General features: G+C 42.2%; 1 protein-coding gene across 1 annotated transcript in view; it reads left to right on the top strand.

The window, feature by feature from the left end:
* Nucleotides 1-11966, top strand: part of tle2a (TLE family member 2, transcriptional corepressor a) — a 53304-nt gene extending 41338 nt beyond the window's left edge. Inside the window, exons 9-20 of the mRNA XM_037674254.1 lie at nt 304-399; nt 806-850; nt 3235-3396; nt 3479-3605; nt 4308-4504; nt 4810-4886; nt 6366-6615; nt 7696-7943; nt 11055-11202; nt 11296-11446; nt 11654-11730; nt 11859-11966. Of these exons, the coding sequence (XP_037530182.1) occupies nt 304-399; nt 806-850; nt 3235-3396; nt 3479-3605; nt 4308-4504; nt 4810-4886; nt 6366-6615; nt 7696-7943; nt 11055-11202; nt 11296-11446; nt 11654-11730; nt 11859-11966 (1686 nt within the window). The remainder of the gene's footprint in view (nt 1-303; nt 400-805; nt 851-3234; nt 3397-3478; nt 3606-4307; nt 4505-4809; nt 4887-6365; nt 6616-7695; nt 7944-11054; nt 11203-11295; nt 11447-11653; nt 11731-11858) is intronic.
* The last annotated feature ends 215 nt before the right edge of the window (nt 11967-12181 follow it).

The raw sequence follows: 12181 nt of genomic DNA, 5'->3' as shown, positions 1-12181 counted from the left end.
CCCCCCCCCCCCCCCGAGTGGGCCAGTCGATGCAGCCTCATATTCTCTCATTCATCTCCGCAGCTTATAAGCCCGACATGATTTATGCAGTCCCTCTCACCTCATTATCACCCTCTTCCTCCTTTTCTGCCCTTGAACCTCTTTTATTCCACTCTGTCCGTCCTATCTTTATCGCTTTTTTTACTCTCCACCTCCCCCACTTTTGCTCCTTGCCTCACCCTTTGGGTCTCATTTTTCAATCTAATCCTCTCTCCTTCGTAGTCCCCCCCTGCACACACACTCACACACATTTTGTCTCTGCAGAGCTCTCTTTCCAACGGCGATAAGGGTCGTTCATCAGACTACCTCAGCAACGGCAAAAAGAGGAAAGCAGACGAGAAGGAGTTCATGACCGACTACGTGAGAATGATTTCACAACTTTTAAATGTTTGAGGAACTGTAGGAAAGTTTCACCCTACTTTGACAGTTTTTATAAAAAAAAAAAAGAAAAAGAAAAGAACAGCAAGGAGGGGCGCTGAGATATTTACATTCGACCTGTCTTCACTGTTTGGTTGCAGTGACTGAGAAAGATCAGATGAATTGACGTTTGTAGATTCTTATTTTTTGTTAAATCTTTGATATGCATTTAAGACTTAGACACCATATAAAAAATACAAACCGGCACCTGGAAGGGCTGCACCTTCCCAAGTTAAGCAATTTGAAATTCACCGCGTGTCAGGTTCTGTCGTTTGTGTGCGTGCAATCTGCTTACAGCAGAGAGCAGAACACCAACATCTCTTTTTACCTCCTCTCTTTTCTCTCACAGGGCAGTGATGTGGATAAGAGCGATGATAATTTGGTGGTGGATGAGGTTAGTAGGCGGCTGCTTCCCTCCCGTTTGCCTCACTTGACCGCTTTCATCAGCTTGGATGGTGTAAACATACCCAGCAGAATCGTATGAATAACAATAATCCCCTGCCACCCTCCTCCGTCTCCACCTGGCCTCATTTAGCTGCACACGCACAAGTACACAATCTCAACTGCACGCAAGTTAAAAAATAGATTTTTTTTTTCTAAAACAAAAGGCTCAAAGAAGCGTCACTAATCTATTCACATATTTGCCTTTAATTGTTTTCATACGTCTGGTTTGTATGGAAATGGACACAGAAAGTGTAAAGAACAAAAAAAAGAATTGTGCAAATCTGATCCAGATCACACACAAATGTGCCTTTGCTGCAGCGCAAATTATCATCCAAGTGAACAAGTGAAAAGCAGAGTGTTGTCGGGAACAGTGGGTGAGTTGAAGCTGGAGGAAACTGTCCACGGTGCTTTGAAAACAATATTGACTCAGCAGCAGAGCTGACAGCTGGGTCACCGACACTCGTCCAGTACTTTTCAACTGGAAAGTACTGGACTTCTTAGTTTAGGTAAAAACGTACGAGCTGAGATCCTTTCACCGGGTATCTGGACTTGGAGGGTCTGAACTCTGTGGGTGCTCCACTCTTGTAATCTGATGGTGATGTGAACACACACATCTGGTCTGATCGAGCAAATAAAAGCTGAAAAACTCCCCTGAGTAACAAATCTGATTTAGCTGCCATTCAAACAAAACCACTGAATGAGATGTCTATTGACGTTCCCGTCCTCCATTCCTTTTTATGTTTTTACTGAACCTACGGCTGCTTCAAAATATGACAACATTAGAAGTTTGAGGCTTTAGGAAGTGGAGGGAGAGAAATCAAGTTGGTGGCTTAACGCTTGTCTTTGTGTCCAGTGTCTTCTTTGGATTGCTCGAGTGTTTTTAGCTTCAATAAAAGAACTGAAATGTAAATAACTAGAGAAGATGCATTTCCTGTGAAAATGCAGTGTGGAAAACAGCTGAAATTATCTAAAGGAAAAAAAACATGCTGAAATGGAAGAACAAGCCTAAGTTAGCAGTATAAAGCAGAACACATATTTACTGAATTACTGAAGTACCATAGGTTTAAATCAGCAGAAATTAGCACAAAAAATAGTAAATTTGCTTATATATATATATATATATATATATATATATATATATATATATATATGAAATTAGCAAAAACAACACAAAAAGCTGAAAAGTACATAAAAAAGCAGAAAGAAGCTTAAATTACCTGAAAGAAGTTGAGAGAGCACTTTTTTTGCCCAATTAGACTGAAAGAAGCCAAAATTTGGACAAAATAGTGGAAATTATCTGAAAATATCTGAAATTTCAAACAAACAAAAAAAATCTGTTGAAAAATAGCTAAAAATCCAGAAAGAAGCTTAAATTACCAAAATGAAGTGGAGAGAGCACATTTTTGCTGAATTAGGCTGAACTTTTTTTTAAAGAAGTGCAAAAAATGTGGAACTGGTTTAAAAAGCTTAAATAGTAGCTGAAATAGCAGAAATAGTTGAAACTTGCAGAAATAATTATATTCTGTTGTTATTGTTATCTAATTCTATTGTTGTTGTTGTCGTTGTCCACTGTTGTCAGCAGTCTGTTAAAAATGCAGGTCTCTCTTGTAAATAAGTCCCTGAGGCTCAATGGGATTAACCTGTTTAAATAAAGCTTGAATGAATCAATGAAAATGAATGGGGGGAAGAAAAAAAAAGCTGAAAGGAGCATTACACGCTGAAATTAGCAGGAGGAGGTTAGAAGAAGCACATAAATGTTGTAGTTAGCAGAAAAAAGCCGAAGGACGCTCAAAACAGCTGAAAAAACATTTGAAATTAGCTGAAAAAAGTTAAAATTTGCACAAGGAAGCTGAACCAGAACAAAATGTGAAAGGAGCAGTAAAAGGTTGTAAACAGAGCTGAAGGATGTAAAATGAGCTCAAGGAAAAAAAATAGCAGAAAAGGCTAAATATTTCAAAAAGCTAAAGTTGCACCAATACTAAAAGTCATAGCACTCTTCTCCTGAACGAGCTGAACATTTTGATATGATATGTTGAAATGGCACAAAAATTGTGGAACGAGAGCGTTGCTGAAAAACGAACAGAAGTATAGAGCCCGGAATAACAATAAATATAAACAGGATCACAATAGTGAGAATGCTTATAGCTTGTTTTTTTTAATTTGCTCTCTCAGACCTTTAACTGCACTAAAACAGGATCTCAGTCAGTATTACTGAGAACTCATGTTCTGTGTGTGAACTGTAAGGAGTTACACACGACAGCTGTTTAAATATGATTGAACATGAGGTCGTGTTTATTCTGATCTTGTTTATTAAACTTTTGTTTGTTTGTTCAGGACCCGTCCTCCCCCCGCAGCGTGCAGTCCTACTCGTCACGGGAAAATGGTTTAGACAAGATGCCCCTGTCTCGTAAGGAGGGCCCCCCCCAGGCCAGCCCCACCTCTCTTGCTTCATCCAGCAGCGCTACCTCCCCCTCACGTGGCAAAGAGCCCCCACAGGTAGATGGAAGTGTGCACTGGTCACGTGGGCGTGTTTCATCTGTCACAGCACTTGTCTTATTTGTTCACTGTTTTTGTTCAGAGAGAAAAGTCCAGCACCCCAGGTATGAAGCCAGGGACCCCCATGTCTCAAGAGTCCAACACCCCTGGACCAAGTGGGCCCCCACAGTTTAGACCTGTTCCGGGCAAGCCTGGCGTAGACCCCCTCGGTAAACACACCCATGAGCAGGAGGTTCTGCATCGCTGCACCACCTCACACGCAAACCATTGATAAAATGGGATTTTTTTTGCAGAGTGGGATTTTTATCCTGTTCTTGCATTGTTAGCAAAATGTTTTGCAGTTTGTATGAGTATCTGCCAGCTCCCCACCACTGACCACCATCTGGACTTAATAAGCAGCTGTGGGCACAGATATTCATGGTGTCCCATGTTTTAAATGAAAGGATTAGCAGAGGTGATGGACTGTGACTGGGGGCTGTTTGGTAATGAGCCTCTATCTATTCCACAGTATCTCTTTCGCACACACACACATTTCACACACTGTTATGCATGACACACACGTGATGCATGTACATGTGTGCACAGAGGAAGGATGTTCCTGTGAACACAGATCTACATGTGCTGTCTCGCTGCAGGATGGTACGGTGGCCAGCAGGGGTCAGTAGTGGTCCAGTGCTGCAGATATTGTACTCGTCTTTTTGTTGCCTCTTGTTCACAGCTTGTCAGTCACAGCTGTATGAAAGGCTCCACAGAAGGAGCCACACTAATAGATTGTGTATCTTATTTCATCCCACGCTAAGATTACTAATAAAGCTCTTGAATGATTGACACACTTTATTATTTGCCTCAATCTGTAATTTGTCCAAAACAAATGAACATTCTTGTCTTTTTTCATTTCCTCCCACCTCGAGCTCTCGGCCTGAGAAACCCCTTGGCCGTGCAGGGGGCGTACCCTCCAGGAGCTTTTGGCCTGCCTCCCCCAGGAGTGAATGGCGACCTGCCGGGGACGGCGGGCTACGGAGCCGGCCTCCACTTGGTCTCCCCCCAGATGAACGGAGCAGCGGCGGCGGCAGCTGCAGCTGCTGCAGGCTATGGCCGGTCCCCTGTGGTGAGCCTGGTCCTCTGCAGATTCTTTATCTTTGCTGTGTCACCATTTATGCAACGTCTCAGCATCTAAACGTGTCAGAGGGCAAAACTAAAAATAAAGAAGCAAGTGCTTTGTTGTTATTATTATTATTATAAAAGTATCCATTTTTCTTTTATCTTGCTTCTTGGAAGCTCTTTGGGATTTTGTATGACCTTGTTTAGCTCAGATTTTTATTTTTAATTTTACCTATTTTTATGAGTTTACGTTCTTTCCTTATGACAGTATTTTTCCTGCGGCTTATTTTAAATCATCTCTGTCTGTTCCAGGTGGGCTATGAGTCTCCACACCCCCATATGAGGGTCCCTGGGCTTCCTGCCAGCCTGCAGTCGGCTTCAGGAAAACCGTGAGTGTTTGTTTTCCCTCCTTGGCTCGACTCCTCTCTTGCTCACCCTTTTTGTCCTGCCATGAAGTCCCTGTCGTTTATCAAACTCAAATATGTCCCAAATTACAGGAGGAGTCATTGATATTTTTAATTGTTTTGCAGGAAATGACAGACATTAAAATGTCATTAAGAAAACTCATAAACAGCATTTTTTTATTGTCTAGAAGCTGTCTTATTATAACAGAAACAAATAAGATTTGTTTAAGGGAGGAGACTGAAATCTAAATATCTGCTTTCTCCTCAGACCTGCCAGACGAGGTTTAAATTCATTTGAATTAATTTAATACATTTATATTAATTTACATTTACATCAAACAGTCGTATTTAGTGATTTGATTCATGTAGCATCCTTTAAGTAAAAATTTCCGAACAACTTCAACAGACTCAAATAATTTACTATTACTTGCTAATTAAATACACATCCATAGGAAATGTTGGTTTTGTTTTGTGATTTTGTCTTAACGTTCTGTTTATGGGTAGTGTGCTGTTTTAATGCTTAAGTCCCAAAAACAGGTTCAAGACTTGAAGAGGTGCATTTTTTTATAATGGCATGAAAAAGGACACTGGTGGTAGTTTTAGATAGGAGGTGATGGCATTTGTTTTTATTTAAAGAGAGTTTCTTAAAGAAACAGTATGTTTTCTTAAAGCTATAAAAATGTACAGTTTTTCAATGTTTTTGTTTAGAATGCATGTGCTTCACCCAGGTACAATAAAAAAAAAAAATCCACTAAATACACATCATTCACTACAAAAGAAGCTGCAGCCTTAACTTCTAATAAGTGAAAGCAGCAGAGTCGTTTTGTTGCCAACATATACGAATCGTTTGTTTACGTTCTTACGTTGTCAAGTAAACAAAACCATCCTCAAATAAAAACGATATCAGAGGAGAAAAATGGAATCAAATGACAGGTTGAAGGCAAAAAGGTTAAGTTCTCTCTTCTGGAAACTCAAAACAAAAGAGCGACTAAAAGCTGTAATGATGAGAGTAGACAAGTAGTCTTTAATCGAGGGGTGGAGAACATTAAAGGAAAAGTTAAGATCATAAGCTGCTGAAATGTACCGAGATATTCCAAACTCTTAATGAAGATCAGGAATATTTGTTTTCTATTGCAATTTTTATGAAAATCCTAACAAGTTTGAGTTATGTTAACACCCAGACAATCAATTAATGATATTAACAGATGAAATTGTTTTAGAAGCATCGAAATTTCTATCAAACAGAAAGAATGGAATAGATATTTCCCTAGAACGGGTTATTTTAAGTCAAAAGGTGAAATCTTTCTCACCGTTTGCTCCTGTTCTAGCACGAGGCTGAATGTAACCGCTTTGCACCTGAGCTTCTTGTTTTTTATATATATATTTTAAAACTTTTATAAAAGGTAAAGGTTGTCACCAGTCACCTGACAGCTGCCGCAACTCTCCCTTCTGTCTCCGTCTCAGCGCCTACTCGTTCCATGTGAGCGCAGACGGTCAGATGCAGCCGGTGCCGTTTCCCCCCGACGCCTTGCTCGGTCCGGGGATCCCGCGTCACGCCCGTCAGATCCACACGCTGAGCCACGGAGAGGTGGTGTGCGCCGTCACCATCAGCACCTCGACGCGCCACGTTTACACCGGAGGCAAGGGCTGTGTCAAGGTGTGGGACATCAGCCAGCCAGGAAGCAAGAGTCCTATGGCCCAACTGGACTGTCTGGTGAGACGTGAAGAGGAGGGAGGCTGTTCATATTTATATTTATAAATGTTTAACTTTAAAGTCAACTTTTGTACTTTATATGCAGTTGTGGGCACTGTTCCGCTAATCCACTAATAGCTAAACTAATTTTCCATGTAGCGAATTAGCCTTTTTGCTAACTTTATAAACATTTAGTGTAATTAGCTCCTGCTAAATTTTTTCCTGCTCATTTTTTTTAAAGACTGTTCTCTGCACTAAGATCATTCAGGACAATGATGATTATGCGGAGCTAAGCAAGGCTAAGCACCACCCGGTGACGTCACCACCCTCGCAGTGCTTTCCCCCCCTCATATCTACCAGTCTCATGGTGTCAGTTTACAGCCACTAACAGATACTTTTAACATAAATTAAACCAAACCAGAACAGGAAAATAACCCATTTTCTCACTCAGAAACATGGCAAACAGCCAGAAACATTGCACACATAGTTCCTACCCATCATACTTTGCAATGCTCAAAGTTTCTCTGGGACGTGACTCTCTCACACATTTCTTCACACATCTTTACTTTAATGCAAACAGATTTATTACCAAGAGAATATTTATGATGACACACATCAACTTTGTAATTAATTTATAAATTTGGTTAATCACAAAGAGGATCACCAGAGTTAATTCATTATAGATAATGACACGAGGGAGACGTCCGACACACATTGAATGCATCACTATGCTTCAGCACAGCAGAGTTCTGCTCCGCCTCTTTGGTTCTGCTTGACTGGAGTAATTTCTGAAAGCTCACATCTGGATGGGACGCTTTACCAGCAGTGCAAGATAAAAGTTAGCGCTTTAGCGTTAGCTTCCTATATATATATATATATACATGTATTTTTTTTTAAATCTGTTTAGCGGTTAAGCGTTCGCAAAGCTAATTTTTTTGTTAGCAAATTTGTGGTTAGCAAAGCTAACTTTTTGATTAGCTGTGCCCACCATTGTTTACATGTAAACGTGGACGATAAAATTAGGAATGATTTCTGTAAAGTTGCTCTCGAATATTTCATCATGTGGCTGACTTGCTTTAAATATTGTCCTTCTCCAATCAGAACAGGGATAACTACATCCGCTCTTGCAAGCTGCTCTCAGACGGGCGAACCTTGATTGTTGGCGGCGAAGCCAGCACGCTGTCCATCTGGGATTTGGCCACGCCCACTCCTCGCATTAAGGCGGAGCTAACGTCGTCCGCTCCGGCCTGCTACGCCCTGGCCATCTCGCCTGACAACAAGGTCTGCTTCTCCTGCTGCAGCGATGGCAACATCGTCGTCTGGGACCTCCACAACCAGACGCTGGTCCGGTAAGAGAAACTGCTGACTCATCATCAGAGGTTTCATCCAGTCACATGAGGAGAGCAGATGGAAACTAGAGACAAGGATAGATTCATCCGAACAATACTGGCAAAGAACAGATGGAAAAAACATAATACAACCTGTTTTTGTGTGCCAGTAATAGAAAAACATTGGCTATAATATTATTGATTTTAAAATAAATAATGTACAGATGGATTGGTGCAGCGTCTGCAGTGTTGTACAGTAGACTCTGTGCCGGTCCGTGGTGAAGAGGGAGCTGAGCTGTAAGACAAAGCTCTCTGTTTAGTGGTCGCTCTACGTTCCTACCCTCACCTATGGTCATGAGCTCTGGGTAGTGACCAAAAGAACGAGATCATGGATACAGGCGGTTGAAATGAGTTTCCTCCGCAGGGTAGCTGGACTCTCATTAGAGAGAGGGTGAGAAGTTCAGCTTTCCGGGAGAGACTCGGAGTAGAACCGCTGCTCCTCCACATCAAGAGGAGCCAGTTGAGGTGGTTCGGGCATCTGGTAAAGACGCTTCCTGGACGCCTCCCTAGGGAGGTGCTTCAGGCATGTCTGACTGTGAAGAGACCCGGGGAGACTGGAGAGACTTATGTCTCTGTTGGCCTGGGAACACCTTGGAATCCTCCCAGAAGGGAGGGGGAGGGAGGGAGGGAAATAATTAATATTGCTCTAAAGAACCATAGTACTTTCTTTCACATTCACTTTTGTGCCCAAATATTCAGAATCAAACTCTGAATTTAGTGGAGGTTTTTCCAGCAAACATCATTTTTTCTCCAGATTCAGGCCAATAATTTATACCATCGCAGCTTAATTTAGTTTCTATGTTGACAAACGTCCTTAAAGATGTTCGGCTCTTAGTTTCATGTTTCTGGCACAACCTGCAGTCCTGTTGCAGAATGCCCAAAATGTGGCAGCTTGTTCTGCTAAGGCAGAAGACAGTCTGACACTAAGCTTTTGATACAACAGCAAACACTGGCAACAGAAAGCTTGAACAAGTTGCATTAAATGATCATTTTGTTTATTAGTTGCTTGTTTAAAGCCACTGCACTGTAAACAGATTCAGGCTAATCGTTGCTGATTTCAGATGAGAAACGATCCGACCTGCTCTGCGTCATTGCTCACTGATTCATGGTGATCTCAGGTCAAACAGGCTACAAATAATTTAATCAGGATTTTTATTTTTTTCAATAAAAGGAGTTAGTTTGGTTGTCCCTGAATCATTTCTATTTTAAAACTCTGATAAAGTTTCTGATCAGGTCTTTGTTAGTAACGTCTCTGATTTATTCAGTTTTCTGGGATCGTCTTCGACTGTCATAAACTTTTAGTGTGCTCTAATGATTAATGTTACCAAGTGTCATTTAGTCTTACACATCACCATAACCAAATCGTTTTTCTGTTTTCCGTTGACTGTGTTTTTTCGTTTAGTGTTTTTTTTTTCAATGTTTATTGGTGGTAAAAAATAAAAAATGAGCGGGTTTACATGAAAAACGCTGTAGTTTACGTGTCAGTCGGGTTGCCAGATGAGAAATTATGAACTACCAGTAGTTCTTCCTTTATTGCAGGTGTTTGGGACCTCGCCCACCCGCGATAAGTGAAAAACCGCAAAGTAGAGATACAGTAGTCAAAGTTCAGTCCAAGTTCAGTAAATTTTTTCACGACATGTGCCATGCTGCAATCACACTCATCACCTGTTACTCCCACTCTACCTCCTTAAATAAACAATTTAAATTTAAATACTGTAACGTTTTAAATAGACAATCCACACAGCATGGATTGTTTATTAAAAATATTACAGTATTTAAATTTAAATTGTAGAGAAGAGAAGTGCAGCAGGGCAACAAAGGGTTAACCCTTCACGAAGTTCTGCAGCACGGAGCAGAAATGTACTTCTTGATCAATTACACTGCAACAACTGAACATAGTAGTTCTAAAATAATTAAAAATAACTTTTGACACTTATATTTTGTGAATATGACGACTTTACGATGTGACATACTTTGAATTTTAAGTTGGAAGACAAAAGTCGATCGGTGCATCTGGACAGCAAAGGGTTAACCTTCACAAAGCTGCTGCAGGAGAAATGTGTGTGCGTGGCAGAGGAGATCAGCTGATCAGCTGCAGGTGGGAGCTTCCCCTGCACATGTGAGTTGCACACATGGTGCAAAATAATTTAAAATAATTTATTTTAAATAAACAATCCATCAGCCAATTGTGTCATGTCCAATCTTACTTTGAAAAACCGTGATATAGTGACTCCGCAATAAACGAACCGCAAAATAGCGAAGGACTACTGTATAGTATAGTACTGTGACTTTAAAATGATAGTATTTTGACCTAAACTGTCATTATGTGCTGAGTAAAGATATTCTAAGATGAGTTGTGTGTTGTGTTTGTTGAACATGTGCACAGAAAAGGAGGGAGTAAATAAGACATTTTAAATTTATCTGGCAACCCTGATGCCGGGCTCAGCTGCATTCAGTGTGCATGCAGAGTCTGCATGACAGTAAAGTCCAAACTGGTGAACACACTGACGTCTCTTTGGACCCTGGATTTTAATAGTTTTGCTCCTGCATGCTGAAAAAGAGCGAGTAGCACAAAAACGCTCTGCTCTCTGCCGTTTAACTGTTGTTAGTGCAGAAAAACTTTGGACTGCAGTGTAATGTGCATGTGCAACTTCACACATGGAGAATTTCACACCTTCAGGGAAGAGGGGAGAGGGATCCCCCCCCCAAAAAAAACCTTCACTCTGAGACCTGGTTTGAGAGAATGAGGGCTGTGATTGGCTGCCCTGTATGTCAGTCAAGTAACACATTATTGAGAATGGATGATAGGCCGATGTCTGGTTTTTTTAATGCCCTGCGATCTACCCATAATGCCTTTGTGATCGACGGGCTCTCCTGTTGTAAAGTGTTTGAGTGTATTAACCTAAAACTTCTAACCATTTTTAAAAAATGTGGTTAAACTGTCGTACCTCAAAACAGCTTCATAGAACGTGAGAAGCTCCAAAAGGACTGACGACGTTATTAAAGACAGAGCACTCAAGACGTAACTTGTGTGGGTTGTGGTGTCGGATAATGTTTGGTCTCGTCCTGCAGGCAGTTCCAGGGCCACACAGATGGGGCGAGCTGCATCGACATCTCCAACGACGGCACCAAACTGTGGACCGGAGGGCTGGACAACACGGTGCGCTGCTGGGACCTCCGGGAGGGACGGCAGCTGCAGCAGCACGACTTCACCTCACAGGTTCTCGGACCAAACCGACTCTTTTTCACAGTCCTGATAAATACTTTTTAGCGTTCCACTTTATCCTCATGCATCCTCTCCGTCCGTCTCCAGATCTTCTCTCTGGGCTACTGTCCGACGGGCGAGTGGCTCGCTGTGGGGATGGAGAGCAGCAACGTGGAAGTCCTGCACGTCTCCAAACCTGACAAGTACCAGCTGCACCTCCACGAGAGCTGCGTCCTCTCGCTTAAATTCGCCTACTGCGGTACAAACACACACACACACACACACACCAAATGATGTAGTTGCATAACAATCCCCGAGTATATTTAATCTTAGCGAGGTAAAACATTTCCAGCTCATTGTTCAGAAACTTTCCGTTTGCCTCAGCGCTCATTTACAATAGCAGCACCTCCATATCTCCCCTCCCCCGAGACTATCTGCTGACAGCTCTGTGCGTTTGCTCCTGTAGGTAAATGGTTTGTGAGCACAGGGAAAGATAACCTTCTGAACGCCTGGCGGACGCCCTACGGATCCAGCATATTCCAGGCAGGTGTCATGTGCATCTTACCAACAGAAGCTGTTTTGATGGGAGAAACAGGCACCATGTCTGAATTTCCTCCTGACCGTTGGGTCTGATTGACGGTTTGTTGGTAAACCTTCCTCTCTGTGTTCAGTCCAAGGAGTCCTCGTCCGTCCTCAGCTGTGACATCTCACCCGACGACCAGTTCATCGTCACCGGCTCTGGGGACAAGAAGGCGACAGTCTATGAAGTCATCTACTGATGTGATTGGCTCCACGTGGGAAGCGTCTAACCAGAGGGCGGAGCCGAGGCTCCCTCCTACACCACTGACCGTACGGAGCGTCGGCGGCGCGGTGAAGCGAGAGACGCTCGACTTCTACGTTGTTTTATTCACAGCTGTGAGAAATGAGAGAAGGCAGGACAGGCAAAGTCACATCTCTGGAAAAACTTTGATTCGAATGCTCTGCGAACGCTGCG

This window comes from Nematolebias whitei, chromosome 3 (assembly GCF_014905685.2).
Source record: "Nematolebias whitei isolate Nwh7 chromosome 3, NemWhi1, whole genome shotgun sequence".
Classification (NCBI taxonomy): Eukaryota; Metazoa; Chordata; class Actinopteri; order Cyprinodontiformes; family Rivulidae; genus Nematolebias; species Nematolebias whitei.
The sequence above is the reverse complement of the archived record's forward strand: the minus strand, read 5'-3'. Positions and strand labels throughout refer to the sequence as shown.